Source organism: Erigeron canadensis, chromosome 3, assembly GCF_010389155.1.
Source record: "Erigeron canadensis isolate Cc75 chromosome 3, C_canadensis_v1, whole genome shotgun sequence".
Classification (NCBI taxonomy): domain Eukaryota; kingdom Viridiplantae; phylum Streptophyta; class Magnoliopsida; order Asterales; family Asteraceae; genus Erigeron; species Erigeron canadensis.
The window spans coordinates 22,911,424-22,928,023 of record NC_057763.1 but is presented as its reverse complement, the minus strand read 5'-3'; the positions used below and the strand labels follow the sequence as shown (position 1 = coordinate 22,928,023).

General features: G+C 36.0%; 3 protein-coding genes across 3 annotated transcripts; all 3 read right to left on the bottom strand.

Moving 5' to 3' along the window:
- Nucleotides 1-751: 751 nt before the first annotated feature.
- Nucleotides 752-1,745, bottom strand: LOC122592406 (RING-H2 finger protein ATL74-like). Its single transcript, XM_043764624.1, has one exon. It carries the CDS (start codon nucleotides 1,654-1,656, stop codon nucleotides 1,198-1,200), a length of 459 nt encoding a protein of 152 aa, XP_043620559.1. The 5' UTR covers nucleotides 1,657-1,745; the 3' UTR covers nucleotides 752-1,197.
- A 7,725-nt stretch (nucleotides 1,746-9,470) lies between these two features.
- LOC122591704 (leucine-rich repeat receptor protein kinase HPCA1-like) lies at nucleotides 9,471-10,821 on the bottom strand. The gene is made up of 3 exons (XM_043763952.1): nucleotides 10,798-10,821; nucleotides 10,198-10,455; nucleotides 9,471-9,698 (listed from the first exon to the last, which is right to left on the bottom strand). The coding sequence occupies exons 1-3, from the start codon at nucleotides 10,819-10,821 to the stop codon at nucleotides 9,522-9,524; spliced, it is 459 nt and encodes a 152-aa protein (XP_043619887.1). The 3' UTR covers nucleotides 9,471-9,521.
- Nucleotides 10,377-15,842, bottom strand: LOC122592407. Its single transcript, XM_043764625.1, has 2 exons — nucleotides 14,790-15,842; nucleotides 10,377-11,134 (listed from the first exon to the last, which is right to left on the bottom strand). The coding sequence occupies exon 1, from the start codon at nucleotides 15,564-15,566 to the stop codon at nucleotides 15,066-15,068; it is 501 nt and encodes a 166-aa protein (XP_043620560.1). The 5' UTR covers nucleotides 15,567-15,842; the 3' UTR covers nucleotides 10,377-11,134; nucleotides 14,790-15,065.
- Nucleotides 15,843-16,600: the final 758 nt, after the last annotated feature.

Genomic DNA, 16,600 nt, shown 5'->3' with positions numbered 1-16,600 from the left:
TTATAGTGTAAGATTTGCCAAAGTAAAAGGGTTTTTTTGCTACCTTTTTAGTTGAATGACCATAAGGTAAAACGTTATCAACCACATGGATGGAAAATGTAAATTTACTCTTATTTTTTTTCTTTTTTAAAAGAGAACTAAACAAACATCCAAAATATCCATACATATGCAAGTTGGTTACCACTATAGGAATATCACAATTCAATTGTTAATGGGGCATTACATACCACTATCATTGGTGCAATAATCTTTTTAAACAATAGGTCAAAGTTTTTCGGATTAATGTCACGATATTATTATTACTATGGTCACATCGATGTTGTGTATGGAACTTTAAACCGGTTTATTGTATATTTGTATGTATATAATCTATTAAAAATAATAAGTGATGTTGTTTACCCATCCCCTACAACTAGAAAAACTTACAAAAATGACCAAAAGCTCACACGATCAACACACTACCGTTACCATTAGGGGGGTTTTGAGAGTTATGGATTTCATTTCAGGCATGCATGGTTCGAGCACTGCATACTACTTAATTGAATGTCACTACGTGTCTCGAATTCCAACTATTAATTACTAATTTGTTGTTAAAAAAAAAAAACATAAAAAAGGAAACGTGGACCAGGTGGAGAGAAGGACTCGTTAGTTGATAGGTATTGATCATTGATACTCATCAAGAAGCTTTTTCAGATATTTTCCACATTGATTGGATGTCATATTCGTTACCAAGAGCTGGATCATTGATTCATAATCTAGTAATCTAGTACATCATTTGTCCCTAGAAATACCAATAATCCACAGTTTGTCAAAAGATTTACTATAACCTTTTAAGCACAAAGTGTTTTACAAATTACCAAAGATAATATATAACCATGTAATATGTACAAGCTACAACTAATCTCTTCATACGTCGAAAACTCAAAAGCTAGGACAACTAATAACAGCTTAAGACAGAAGTAACCCCAAATACTATCTTCTATTGGTTTTGGGTTTGACAGTGTACGAGGTAGGTTGAAAGGTAGACAACCTTATCCCCTACCAAAGATAAAAAGACTGCTTCCAGATTCTAACAACATTGGAAAAAGACCTCTAGCCTTGTTGGGCATGAGGATTGAACCTTTGATCTCTATCTCCAGAGACAAGGGCTACAACCACCAACGCCTTGCTGGCCAGATTCATGTTCAAAAGGCGTTGCTATATAGGCGGTACAGCCACCAAATGCCTACAATTCGGGCATGACATATGGTCAAGCAACCACTGATCAACACACTTGACATGAAATTCATGGTTACATTCAGGCAACACTCTTACCTTTTCTCCATCTACAAAATGTCCTAAACAAATGGAGCATTCAGCTGCTAGAACTTCTTCACCTCTTAACTTTATAACCTCCACAGGAATTTTCTTTATGTTTTGTTTCTTGAGACCTTCAGTCTTAGTTACTTCAGGATCTAATAAAGCCCGTGTACGCCTTAATGCATAATGTATAATTGAGTTGAGTGCAAGGGCTCCTATTAATGTGCACAATAAGGCTGCTAGGACCACGATTGTGTTCACATCGAAACCAGTGTCTTTTACGTGGGAAGAATCATCACTCGTGTTGTTCCCACTCGAGGGGTAATGATCAACTCGCACGAATACAAATCGAACCATGATCGGTAAATTAATCAAGTTTGATCCTTGAAATGAAGTGTTATTGTATATATGCGAAAGGATGTGAATATGAACGAAAAGATTAAAGGATCTGCTTACCTAATTATTACTACTTAAATGTTAGATGGATGAGTTGTACTACCGAATCCACTTAGAACCTTTTTAGAAATGTCAAGGTCCATGGTGTTTTTATCTTATTTTAAATACCCAAAACTATCTATTATTCATTTGGGTTTATTCCATAAAAGGGTAACCTATTTACATGAAATTTCTATTAAAGATAATCTATTTTATTTTCGTCTATTTAAAAGATCCTATTTTCAAAAAATTCTTAATAAAGGGTATATCGTTAGTTTTTGACAGACGGAGCTCGTTAAGTGCCACGTCACCGATGTCACGTCATCAGTTTTGATGATGTGGCACTTGACTTTGACTGGCCTAATTTCAATATATATATATGAGTCGGTCAAAGTCAAGTGCCACGTTATCAAAACTGATGACGTGGCATCAGTGATGTGGTACTTAACGAGCTCCGTCTGTCAAAACTAACGATATACCCTTTATTAGGAATTTTTTGAAAATAGGATCTTTTAAATAGACGAAAACAAAATAGGTTATCTTTAATAGGAATTTCATGTAAATAGGTTACCTTTTTATGTAACTTTCCCTATTCATTTATATCTTATAGATTGTTCAACCTTATTAAAATTTTATAAAAACGACATGTATCATCCGGGGTTATTCCAGAAGCCATTATGTTTATATATGATAACATGTAGTAGATTTTAAGGATAAGTACACAGAAATGCAGTCAACTAATGCTCAAAAGTTATTGTATGCACGAACTTTAGGTCAGCTTTATTGTACTCAGGAAACTTGTTCAATAGTCCTATAGCATGCAAAAGTGACCGGGTCAAAAGTTAGCCGGTCACCACTTTCACGTTGACCCGTTGACTGCTTACGTGACATGCACACAATAACTTTTTGGGAATAGTTTATGCACACAATAACTTTTTGGGATTAGTTTATGCACACAAATACTCCGGAAACTGCAAATACTCGCCGGAAAACTTAAAAATCCGTTTAAAACTTCGTTTTTTCGAATTAGACCACGAAATTGGCACCAAAATACTCAAAAATCAGCCGCGAACAAACCCTCGGCAAAAGTTAAACCAATTGAGACTCGCCGGATAATTCATCAACTCGCCAGAAAATTTAAAAACACCATAACTTTGTTGTTTCTTCGAGTTTCGGACAACAATTTTGAGCAGTTTGGTGTTGGTTTCAAGTCGAAACTCGAATAAATAACAAAGTTATGGTGATTTTAAGTTTTCCGGCGAGTTGGTGAATTTTCCGGCGAGTATCAATCAGTTTAACTTTTGTTGAGGGTTTGTTTACGGCCGATTTTTGAGTATTTTGGTGCGAATTTTGTGGTCTAATTCGAAGAAACGAAGGTTTAATCGGATTTTTAAGTTTTCCAGCGAGTATTTGTAGTTTTCGGCGAGTATTTGTAGTTTTCGGCGAGTTTGAAAAAAATAATCTGTTTTTTTTAATTGTATGCATAAACTAATCCCAAAAAGTTATTGTGTGCATGCCATGTAAGCAGTCAACGGGTCAACGTGAAAGTAACTGGTCCCACATAGCCATAATCCCGTTTTATGTTCACAATAACCAAAACTTCAAGTTTCGTGAACACAATAAAGCTGACTTAGAGTTCGTGCACACAATAACTTTTGAGTATTAGTTGACTGCATTTCTGGGCACTTATCCCTAGATTTTATAATGAGTTTTTAATTATGATGTACAATAATATGTAAAATTTATAATATATTTTATATCATTTAACTGACACAAAGATTACTAATATGAAACCCCAAATTATCTTTTATATTCGAGACAAATGGAAAAAAAATGGGATGGGGATTCCCTCAAGTTCCCCCAACTTGACTAGTCAAGTTGCGAGGATCTTGACCATTGATTGGAAATCGAAGGCCAAGATTCATTTATTATCATTGAATCTTGGCCCTTAATTTTCAATCAAAGGAATCAAGGGCCAAGATCCTCCTAACTTGACTAGTCAAGTTGGAGGAACTTGAGGGAATCTCCTTCCAAAAAAATGGTGTATTTTTAAAACTTTTGATTTTGACAACAAAGTTTGAACATTATTACTTTAAACATCAAAGGTTTTGCTTTTTCATTTTGAACACCAACACAAAAGACAAATGGAAAGATAGGAATAGTGAAATTTTAAAACTTTTCATTTTAACAACAAAGTATGAATTTTTTTACTTTAGACATTAAAGTTTTTGCTTTCTCATTTTGAACGCCATCACAAATGTTGGATTTCCTTAATTTAAACACCAAGCTTTCAAACTTTTATTTTGGAAAAGAAATTTTTTCTATATATTAAGCAAACGTATCCATGATAGAGTATTTTTAATCAAAAAACTGTAGATTCAACGCAATTATACTAACATAATGAAACTGTTCGACACGAAAAATGAGCCCGCACATCGCGTGGCATAGCACTTCCTAGTTTTTATTAAAAGATAATGAATAAATAACAATAATTTAGATAACTTTTAAATCGACTTAGGAACGAATATGGATATTGGATAACATATATTATCTATAATTATGTTTATTTTTATATATGTATATACTATAACTAATACCCGTACAACGTACCGATATGTATGTGTAATTATATACACCGTAAAAAGGGATTCACGTAAAAAGAAATTAAATTATGCAATATGTTTTGGTAATATATATAATATACTTAAATTGATATATCGAATGATATACTATAGAAAGAAAAGGTTTTATGCATATTGATTATTGTATTAGTGACATTATTAAGATGATAAGACGAGATGTCATTAACTGTGAAAAGATGAATAGAATTGATACTATGCAAAACATAAAGGTGTCAATATATCGATACACATTATGATCATGAATATGCAAATCACAGATTATAAATAATGGAAATGATATCTGTATATATCAAATGTTATGAAGTTGCTAAGAATAATGGGTACATGTAATACGAAAAAAATATATCTTGATTGACTAGAATTGTTTTGACTTTTGCATATATGTGTAAGTTACGTGATTATATATGCTTATACGACACATCGTTTAATGATTAATGGCATATACGTGCTTAGCAAATTTTGTTATTTTACCGTTATAAAACATTTTTCTTGTTTGATATAGCTTGAGACTAATATCAATTTGAAGGAGAATTAAAGCTTCACACCAATGTTTTAAATACCAGTATGTACCGGCCGGTATTGTCCGGAATACCAGATACCGGGTGGTACCTTGGTACAACTATCCCCGTATTTTGTCCGATATTTTCACTATTCAATACCGGCCGGTATTTCCGATATTTTCCGGTATTACCGGGATGGTAATACCGGTATCTTGATTTTTTTTTTTGAATTTTAAAATTTTTTTTTTGATACTTTAATGTTTGTTATTTGTAAACTTTAAAACTTATATTTTGTTATGAAATACTTATTTGATATTATTTTTGAGTGGATTGTACTTGTATTTTGACTATTTTTGTTAAATTGTAGCAAGTTTTGTAGGATGTTTATAAAAATAAAAATACAAAAATTAAATTACCGTGCCGGTACGTACGGGCCGGTATACCGGTAATACCGGTACCGGGTACCTGACCGGTACGACCAAAATAACAGTATTTAAAACATTGCTTCACACTACCGATATACTATATTTTCCAATATGATTTAAAATGTCAAGTGAAATTGAAGCACATATGGTCATAAAGTAGAGGTTTATGAATCAAGATTTACTTAATTGATTGACATGACCGGTTGGACAATCCCAGGTCAATAATGATGCGAAAAAAGAAGATAAACTAAGAGATTCTTCAGAATGATTATGTATTTTGAGGTCATTTGCTCCATAGAAAGTATATGCCAAGTATGATAAGGATTGAATCCTTTTATTTTGATGGAACATATGCAAAGGAGATGTAAGTAGGCCTATACATCGTCCAAAAGACCATTTAGTGTTTTAAAATCGATACATCGTCTAAATGGGTCACCAAAGTCGCAACATGATGTGCGTAATTAATTGCTCATCTTGTAAGATTGGGAGCATGTTCCCTATTGTATTGGTAATAATGATTAATTTGGTAATAATTATGTAGAGCAAAATAAATGTGATTTGGGGCCATGATATTTAACATGCAATAATATGAACTCGCATCATGTCAATAATGTTCCTCCCCATTGAAATTGTTTTATGGTCAGAAACCACATATGTCTCATAAGAGTTTTAAATGTGAAATATATGATTAAGTTGCTCCACCACAATGCACAAAGATGATATTTCAAAGAATGTTGGAAATAATGTTGGTAAAATAGACGTGCCTTGGAAGTGTGTAAGATTATGCTTTGATTCAGTTCGAAACTGTCTGATTAGATTAGACATTAGTATGGCTATTTTGGGTATGAGTTGGAACATGAAGGAGGTGTACGTATTCAATAAAACCATCATTGAAATTTTTGTTTATGGCTTAAGTTTTTCATTAACATGATTTAGTTTTACCAACATTAGGGTGAGAAGTTCCCAACATTAAGGAAAGATGGAAAGCAACTGAAATGAATAAAATGAATTATCAAAGATCCTCAAATCAATGAATATAAACTTAAAGTTTGTGGGATAATTCATTCAGAACATTTGGTAATTGCCAGCAATGTTAACTGACCAAAAAGTTGCGTATGCTCAAATTGATAATGAGTGATAGAAAAGTCGATTCCAAAATAAAAGCCTCGAAAGAAAAGGAGCATGAAATTAAGATGGTCAAAGTCGAGGTATAAAAGACCCCATTAGAGATTAATGATGAGAAACTAGACATAGAGGTTTTTGAGAAACCCCTGATACCTAGAAATAATGAGATCTCAATAAATTGTGAAATGTCTAGAGACTTGTGGAATCGATAATAGATAAAAACGACGTCGACACTGATTGAATAGGATAACGCTAAGAGTATGTATAATGGTGAGGATCTTATAAGCATGCATGCATAAGTGATAAGATATGAATGATTGACCAAAGATGAAAAGACGCTAGTTTGAAGCACTTGTAAGTGCGTAAATTATATGATGATGATCTGTGTTTGGATATTAAATGAGAAAATTAAAAATATGGCACATAGATTGTTGAACAGATCTTGTATTGATTATGGACAAGAAATCTCATATGGTGGAAGCAACTATTGATCTATTGAAAGTCTGGCAAAATAAGATATTTGATTTGTGTCTAAAGAATACGAAAAGAGCTCATTTGGTATTAATATTTCATGAGAGCTATAAAATGCATGAAGCATATTTTGTGATTGGAAAAGTTTAAAAGCCTATATATGTGAAATTGAAATGTGAAAGAATCGCCTTAGTGCGTATTTATTGAAATGTGTCATAGAAATTACTATGTTTGCTCATGAAACTCCATAAAGAAATTTGGATTTAAATATGATATGAGTTTCAATGGAACTCCGAAAGAGTGTACAATACAAATTGAATTATTAGAAAATGAATGTGAGATAAAAGACAAAGACTGTCTTGATTTACGAATTGACTATGTTAAGTACAATATCATTGATCATCATAATAGATAAAAGAAGAAGCTATACTTTTTGTGGACAAGTGACGCTTATGGCTATGAGGTCACATGATGTTAAAAGAACCCCCTCGAATTTCAAAGACAATGATCACAATGTCGGTTCAAAAGTGTATCTAACGCATTGATAGTTATTGATTGCTCATTATGCATCATTTAAATTAAAATTGTTTATAAAGATTAACTTATGAAGTACGTGTATGTACTTAAATGAAATGTCTCATATGCATGTTGAAATCCTAAATTGGATATGTGAGCCGTTTGTGAAGAAATCAACATATAGCAAGTTAGTTCATGAGAAATTCAAATTGATTTATCGAGACACTTATTACGATAACCTGAGACTTTGGTCAGTGATATTGATTTGTGTTAACTAATGAGTTTAAGTGATGTGATCATGAGGGGGAGATACGCATTGCACTCTTTTTCCATTAGCCATGGTTTTATCCTATTGGGTTTTTCTGGTAAGGTTTTTAACGAGACAATATTCCCGAGCGTATCAAATAAGTTATGTACTCTTTTTCCTTCATTAGATTTTTTGTCCCATTGAGTTTTATCTAATAAAGTTTTAACAAGGCATAATCTTTCTAAAGGATATCTAAAAGGGAATGTCATATATGTTTGTGGATCTTGCGGTATTTCTTCCAGAAACAACGCTCTAACAATTTTGTATAAAGGTGATGTTGCTTTTATTATTCAACCTAAAGAATGATACATCAAATAAGCATTGAGATATGCAGATTTATTTATTAAGGTATTTCGAGCCTTATCATTCAAGAAGTTAGTTCAAGATATTGGATTGCATCAACTTAAAGATCTGAAGTGATATCGTCATCAGGGAGAGACACAATATGCGCTGCACTCTTTTTCCCTTGACTATGGTTTTATCCCACCGGGTTTTACTATCAAGGTTTTTAATTAGACAACAACTCTAAGCATATTGTATAACAAACATCCAAGGGGGAGTGTTATAAATATTATTAGTGGATGATTTGTTTCCTATTTTACTAAGACTTGGAGCCTATTCCAAGCTAATACATGTATAAATATTCCTCCATGTGTTATAAATGAGATAACCCTAATTTCTATTATTGTTCTTATTCCATAGTTTTACAATACTAGTGACATTTTTTCATTCGATCATATGCACCCAATTTCACCCGCACCTCTCAGTTTCGAATGGTACTGACAACCTGCTTAGATCAGAGACAGAATCATTATACGGATGATAAAGATCGCCTTTTCCTGTGCGTTGACTTGAAAAAATAATGACGATTCAGAATCCATGTTTAAAGCTGCCAAATCTGTAATGCTCCCGATCTCTCTCACTACTTCTTCCATGTTGGGCCGTTGAACTCCTGAAGCTTTTAAACACTTCATTTCCAGTTCACAAACTTGGTTAACCTCCAATCGTTTCGGGTGAACCAAGAGATATTTACCTCTTGACTGGTCGAACACACATATAATCACGAGTATGCGCAACGGAAGAACAGAAACATATATGCAATCAAATTAATTAACAAAGAATAGAATCGAAACGTGTACCTTTGTGCAAAGCTTCTAATAATATTATTAATAATAATATTATTATTATTTAGGGTTTAAAGTAAAACCCCTCTACAATCGCACACTAGACACCCCTTATACCGTATGATAGTACCCCGATCACGATCAACAAACCCCTTTGTTTATTTCCCTTTAAACCGAAATTCCATGAATCAAGAATATGTGAAGTCGACAAAACAAAACCATAATTAATGTAAGACATTAATTATTATATGTATGTGCTTCTATGTAGTTTCGAACGACACAAAACAAAATCCCTTTTGATTTGGTTCGACCGAAAGAAAAAGGGAGAGATGAGATTTTTTCTTGTGTGAATGAATGAATAAAGCCATTGATTAAGCCCTCTATTTATAGGGTAATTCTTAGGGTTTTAGACTTGGTGACCAAGTCATCTCAAGGCTTAAAACCTTTAGAACTTTTGGCCCCTTCCATAAGGAATTAGAGTCCAACTCTAATTTCCTTATTTCACATTAAACCTCTTTTTAATTAATTAAATACAATTAACTCTTTAATTTATTTAAATTAATTATTTCGTGATCAATTAGTTATTTTATTACATTAATATAATAACTAATAGTATAGAGTTACCGTGTCATTTCGTGTAACCCCGTAGGCTTCAATTATTTCCGGACATGCGTTTATTATTTAACATGATCACACTCCAACACGAACACCTCACTAACCTGTCTCACGATATATTTACCTCTTTGTATTGGAGATCTTGCAGTTAATAACTCGAAAAGTACTACTCCAAAACTATAGACATCACCCTTGTCCGTTACTTGTTGGGTCATGTAATATTCAGGATGCATGTAACCCTGCATTTAGAACAGATCAACCACTAAAACAGAAATGGAAAATCAAATACTAAAGATGGCATGTTCGAAAAATGTACTAATGAATGTGTGGATGGTTTTTAATCTAAAGCGAGTCAGATAAAAGGACATGGCCAGAAGGAACTGGTCAACTAGGCCAAACAGGTTGAACGTCTCTCAAAGACTGCTTAACCGCATACATCCTTCTAAACTGTTTTATTCTAATATATAAAACTTCTTAACTTAAAAGGTATTGTGTATATAATAAAACTAAGGCAAGATCTATCTGAAAAATATAAAAGAAATAGCAAAAAAAAGTCTTGCCTGTCAACCTTTGCCTGCCCAAATTTGTTTTCATTTAAAGGTGATCCTTTTCAACTCGATAACTCAAAACCATTTTGACTTGTTACCAAACTTTAAGGCTCAAATCAACGTCCATTTTATTTGAAAGAAAACGTAACCCATCCATCTGAGGGAATGTCTTGGAGGATTAGGCACTCACCAGTGTTCCCTTCACTTGAGTAGAAATGTAGCCTTTTCCATCATCTCCCAATAGTTTCGACAAACCAAAATCAACAACTTTAGCATTCAAATGATCATCCAGCAGAATGTGATTTAATTTTATAACTCTATGTATGATGGCAGGGTTAGCAAGCTCATGCAAGTATGTCAGGCCTTTGGCAGAATCAAGAGCTAGCCTAAGCCTTCCCATCCAGTTCAACCTAATACCCGCCTTCCCTGTTTGTAAAATTTCATATGTCTAGATCCTAAGCTGAACTATGCAAGTTTCAACAAGAGAAATAACTTGTTTAACTTCTTTGACAAATTAATAGGTATCAAACTGAACCACAGGTTCTATTTGCTAATCTTGCATGTGCGACATAGTTATTGGGTCAAAAAGGATGTTTTATGGTACTAGCGGAAACGGGTACAAATAGCTAAAACTGAACACCTTTTGTCCAGATTTCTTAATTTTATTTGAATATTTAGTGTGTAAGATATAGTATTCGGGCTTTATGAATGAAATAGTTGAGGCTTTCTGAACTGCCAGTCCTTTTAACCTGTTTCTTTTGAGCCTAATGTTTAAACGGGTCAACATTACAAGGCCTGCAAACTTAAGTACCATTAGTCCTTTCACTCTTCCTTTTCATCTGTATTATGTCATTCTATGTTTGTAATACCAAACTTGGTCCGAAAGAAATGACTAGTAAATAATAATAATACAAACTGAAAATATGGCAAAGGTTGAACCAGGTGCCCCACTTTGACCCGCCTCCAATTTGACATCTTACCCAAATTGCCAGACCCGGCCGTTTTGCCACCTCTACTAGTACCAGAGTACAAAATTCATAAAGTTCAAACCAACTTACACGCAAGTGAGGGAGTTCATTCCAACAAAATTCGGGACAGTTCCTGTCAGGAAGTTGTTTGACAAGTGTCTGAGAAGAAAAAATTTGCAATTTAATGTCAGCATCAAGATAAACTAGTCCAGAAAAGAAAAGTATTAAAAAATTGATTTAAAAAGAATAACTTGGTTGTAATATATCATCACGTGCAGCTCACTCACAGATTTTAGGTTTGTTATTGTAAATGTGAAAACTGATATATTGATTAAAAGTGATAAAAGTATTATAACTAAAGTGCCCTTTATATAAGGGAAATGGAGGGACCTAAACTAAATAAATAATTACATGGTAAGGACCTCTATAATCACAATTAGGTCATTAAGCTAATAACTATTTATAACTAACACTCCTCAAGTTGGAGCATAGATGTTAATCATGCCCAACTTGCTACATATGAAATCTATTTGAGTTTTCCGGAGAGGTTTGGTGAGAATATCCGCAAGCTGAAACTCTGTCTTTACATGTATCGGTTGAATTGACGGAGGATCAACTTTTGTCCCTACTACTCGATCTCTGATTAAGTGGCAATCAACTTCAATATGTTTGGTCCTCTCATGAAATACTTGATTCTTGGCTATATGTATAGCTGATTGACTATCACAATATAACTGCATTAGATCATCAGGAACAACCCCGAGTTCTCTAAGAAGGCGACAAACCCATATCATTTCTGACGTGACATCAGCCATAGCTCTATAATCTGATTCAGCACTGGATCTGGATACTATATGTTGCTTCTTACTTTTCTAGGACACGAGGTTTCCACCAACAAACACACAATAGCCAATCGTAGATCTTCGCGAGATAGGACATCCTGCCCAATCTGCATCAGAGAATCCTGATATTCGTCCATCTTCTTCCTCTGTAAAGGCACCTATACGACAATGTCCCTGATCAGAATAGAGGATCCCAAGACCTGGTGTAGTCTTGAGATATTTTAATACACGAAGGGCAGCATCCCAATGTCCGGTATATGGTGTAGCCATGAATTGGCTCAAGACACTTACTGCAAATGAGATATCTGGACGGGTGACAGTCAAATAATTGAGCTTTCCAACCAGTCGTCTATACCGTTCTGGATCCTTCATCAGATTTCCGTCTTTAGAAAGAAGTTTCCCAGTAGGAAGCATTGGGCTATCAACTGGTTTACAACCCAATAAACCACACTCGGATAGCATATCAAGGACATACTTCTGTTGAGAGAGAAGTATTCCTTGTGGGGAACGTGATACTTCATTGCCAAGGAAGTACCGAAGTTGACCTAAGTCACTGATCTGGAATTGAGACTGGAGAAACTGTTTGAGCTTAGTAATACCGATGGCATCATCCCCTGTGATTATGATATCATCCACATACACAACCAAAATGATCCTTAGACCTTGACAGTGTCTAAAGAATACTGAATGATCATATGCACTGCGAGTCATCCCAAATTCTTCCATAACACTTGAGAATCGACCAAACCAAGCTCTAGGAGACTGCTTGAGGCCATATAATGATCGACGTAATCTACATACTTTCGAGGCCTTCTCCTTAACCACAAATCCGGGTGGCTGCTCCATATAAACCCCCTCCTCAAGAACACCATTTAGAAATGCGTTCTTGACATCAAGCTAATGGAGTGGCCAATGATGAATAGCTGCCAAAGAAATACAGATGCGAACAGATGGCATTTTGGCAATGGGAGATAAAGTCTCGTCATAATCAATGCCATAAGCCTGAGAATAACCTTTAGCAACCAATCGGGCCTTCAAGTGATGTAAGGAGCCATCGGGATTAAGTTTGACAGTAAATACCCAACGACAACCAATAATACGTTTCCCATGGGGAAGTGGCTCAAGATCCCATGTATGATTAGCTTGAAGAGCCCTTATTTCCTCTTCCATGGCCTTTTGCCATCCTGGGTGATTAAGAGCTGTCATCACATTTATGGGAACCGGGTATGAGTCAATAGCAGTGGTGTAAGCACGAGATTTTGTGGAGAGGTGAGCATAGGAAACATGATGTTGGATAGGGTAACAGGTAAATTTCCTAGGTTCACGACGAAAAGCTATAGGTATATCAGGTAGTGGTGCACCAGGGGGATCATACACATGTGTAGCAGGTGTGGTATTTGGAGATGGGGAATCAAGTTCAGGAAGTAATGGCGGAACTGAGGACGTACCAGGGTAGTCTGGTTGTGAATCATGTGTCTTTGTCATCTTATCCTTGTGTCTTCTAGTATATGTAAGAATCGGTGCTGACTGTGGGCCAGATGTAGCGAGTGCAGGATCTGTGACATCTGAGACAAGAGGATCAGAAACCGAAGGAGCGGATGGAGCCAAAGACATGGGGATGGTAGGGACACTAATGGACTCGGGTATAATAGGATCCAGAGGAGCTGGAAACAGGTCACTGACGGAATGAGATGATTCTGGAAAGTAAGGACAAGATTCGTGAAAGGTAACATCGGCACTAGTAAAGTATTGACGGAGGGAGGGAGTATAACACCGATAACCTTTTTGAACTTTAGAGTAACCCACAAAAATACAGCGAATGGCACGTGGATCAAGTTTAGTGGTCCCTGGCCGATGATCATGAACATATGCAACACATCCAAATATCTTTGGTGGAAGTGGAAACATATTCTCATTAGGAAAAAGGATAGAAAATGGTGTTTGACCATGAATGAAAGGTGAGGGCATACGGTTAATCAGGTAGGTGGCAGTAAGGACAACATCTCCCCAGAAACGATGGGGAACATGAGAGTAAATCATGAGTGTGCGGGTGACGTCTAATAAATGTCGGTTCTTGTGTTCAGCAACACCATTTTGTTGTGGTGTATATGCGCAAGATGACTCGTGAATGATGTCATTTGATTTCAAGTATGTTGAAAAGTCTTTTGACAAATATTCTTTTGCATTGTCTGTACGCAAGGTTTTAATTGTGGTTTGGAATTGAGTTTTGACATAAGAATGAAATTCACAAAAGGTTGAATATCCTTCAGCAAGAGATTTCAATAAATAAACCCAAGTAGCACGAGAATAATCATCAATAAAGGTAATAAAATATTCAAAACCCAACGTTGATTTTGTAGGACAAGGTCCCCATACATCAGAATGAACAAGTTCAAACAAACTACTGACTCGATTAGGTATTCTAGGGGGATACGGTCGCCTGGTATGTTTACCAAGTTGACATGACTCACAATGAAAATCAAAAGAAAGTGGGAGGTCCGGTCTCAATTGCCTCAGAACTGCTGCAGAGGGATGGCCAATTCTGTAATGAGACTCTCTAATGCTGGAATCACATTTATTTGCTGTTGGTTGAGATGATAAGGATAGACGATAGAGACCATTTGATTCAAAACCGGTGCCAATCAGCTGGTTTGTGCCTAGTTTCTGAAAGAAACAATAAGTAGGATAAAAGTGAGCAGAACAATTGTTTTGTTTAGTGAGTTGGCTTACAGAACAGAGATTGTCAGGAAATTTTGGGACAAATAGTACAAAAGACATTTTCAAGGGTTTAGAGTTACCAACAGATCCAATGCCACGAACAGGGCATGAGGATCCATTAGCTATTCGAACTGGTGGGTGAGAAATGTTATGGAGGTTAGAGAAGACACCTTTGTTCCCAGTCATGTGATGAGTAGCTCCAGAATCAATAACCCAAGATGAATCAAAACCAGAAAGAGAACTAGAAAATGTACCTGAGTGAGCCGAGTTGGCTTGTGGATCGATCTTGGAGGATATCAACTACTGGAACCGAGCATACTCCTCCTGGCTAAGTGTGTAAACAGGCTGCTCACCAGGCTCATCAGTAGTAGCTATTCTGGCTCGAGGACGTGAAGGTGGCTGAGAACAGTGGGACGATTCAGACAATTATACTTTGTCTGTCCCTTCCCTTTGCAATAATGGCAATTGCTTGGGCAGTTGTATTTCGCATGTCCAGGCTCATGACACAAATGACAAACAAGATCACTGCCCTACCCACTATTTCCACGTCCAGTACCTTTCTTCATAAAACCCCACTCTGTACTCTTACTGACCATAGCAGATGCATCAGTGGTGGATGGAGAAACATCAGGACCGTACATTGCTCGCAAGAGATGATAGGTGGATACCACAGATTTAATAGCATCAGAGTTACTCAACAATAGGGGTCGTGCACTAGCATACTTAGGTGATAATCCAACAATAAAAGTCATGACATCCATCTTATTGTTACGCTCCTCCTGAACCTTTAAATCAGCAGTTGGTGGGAAAAGGGGGCGTAACTCATCTTGAAGCTTCGAGAAACGAGTAAAATAATCAGTGAAGGTGGAGTCACCTTGTTCAGCCCGAGTAAATACTTGAACCGAATAAGCATGAGACAGAGATTCCTTAGCAGAGAAAGATGAAGACAAATGATCCCACATAGCCTTAACCGTAGAGAAATTCTGAGCAATAGTGAGAATCTGGGGTTCCATGGAGTTCCACAAAGCCATTTGTATTCCACTATCATCAATACGCCATTCTCGGGAATCAGTTGGTGGTTGTGTTAGATGATCTTCTTTGCCTACACTTTCAAGGCCCTTTTTCACAAAAAGACTCCATGAACTCCAATTACTAGAATCCAGTTTGACGGGAATACGCAAAACTGAGGCATAGTTAATAATGCCGGGAGCAATCTGATTTTCTGAAGTACCTCCTTTCTTATCACCCAATTGTAGTGATCGAACAAGTACACGAATACGAAAAACACAAGACAGAAAATAAAAAGTGCTCGGATTGAAAAACTAACCGAAAGGGTTTGATCGGAATTAAAAACCAGAAATACTGCAAAAAATCCGGTAACCAGAAGACAGGCCACGCGCTCTCACGCGCCGGCGCGTGTTGGACAGGGGCAGAAGAGAAACGGCGCGTGGCGGCGCGTCAGGTGGTTTTGGGCGGAGAATTATTTTAGGGTTTGTAGATCGGGTAGTTCTGAGTCCGATGGTGGCGGCGGTGTAGTCTAATTTGAAGCAGAGGCGAACAGATCTGAAAAAAGAGGGTGACGGGTTGTGATGATTTTAGGGGTATGATTAGATTTGTAGTGAGTTGAGATGATGTATGTATTTGAATGGATCTGAAAATATGATCTGATGGTGACCGGAAAGTTGGCCGGAAATGGTCACCGGAAAGTTGGCTCTGGTACCATGTAAATGTGAAAACTGATATATTGATTAAAAGTGATAAAAGTATTACAACTAAAGTGCCCTTTATATAAGGGAAACGGAGGGACCTAAACTAAATAAATAATTACATGGTAAGGACCTCTTTAATCACAATTAGGTCATTAAGCTAATAACTATTTACAACTAACAGTTATGTTCTGAGGCACTGTCCTGGTCAAGGAATTCGAGTCCAGGTGTTTGTATAAATATAGAGGAGCGAAAGAAAGACGCATGAGCTAAAACATGACATTTATTTAACTCAAATGGCATTGGTGAAATGCTCAGGGATTATAATTAACTGATACTTAATTGGTTTCAAGAGTCTG

Coding starts and splice junctions, on each gene's coding strand:
- LOC122592406 (XM_043764624.1), bottom strand. CDS start 1,656: ATGGTTCGATTTGTATTCGTGCGAGTTGATCATTACCCCTCGAGTGGG.
- LOC122591704 (XM_043763952.1), bottom strand. CDS start 10,821: ATGGTACTTAAGTTTGCAGGCCTT. Junction 10,456..10,797: donor TACTTAAGTTTGCAGGCCTT/GTAATGTTGACC, acceptor CTTAGGATCTAG/ACATATGAAATTTTACAAAC. Junction 9,699..10,197: donor CTCAAGTGAAGGGAACACTG/GTGAGTGCCTAA, acceptor TTCTAAATGCAG/GGTTACATGCATCCTGAATA.
- LOC122592407 (XM_043764625.1), bottom strand. CDS start 15,566: ATGGCTTTGTGGAACTCCATGGAACCCCAGATTCTCACTATTGCTCAG.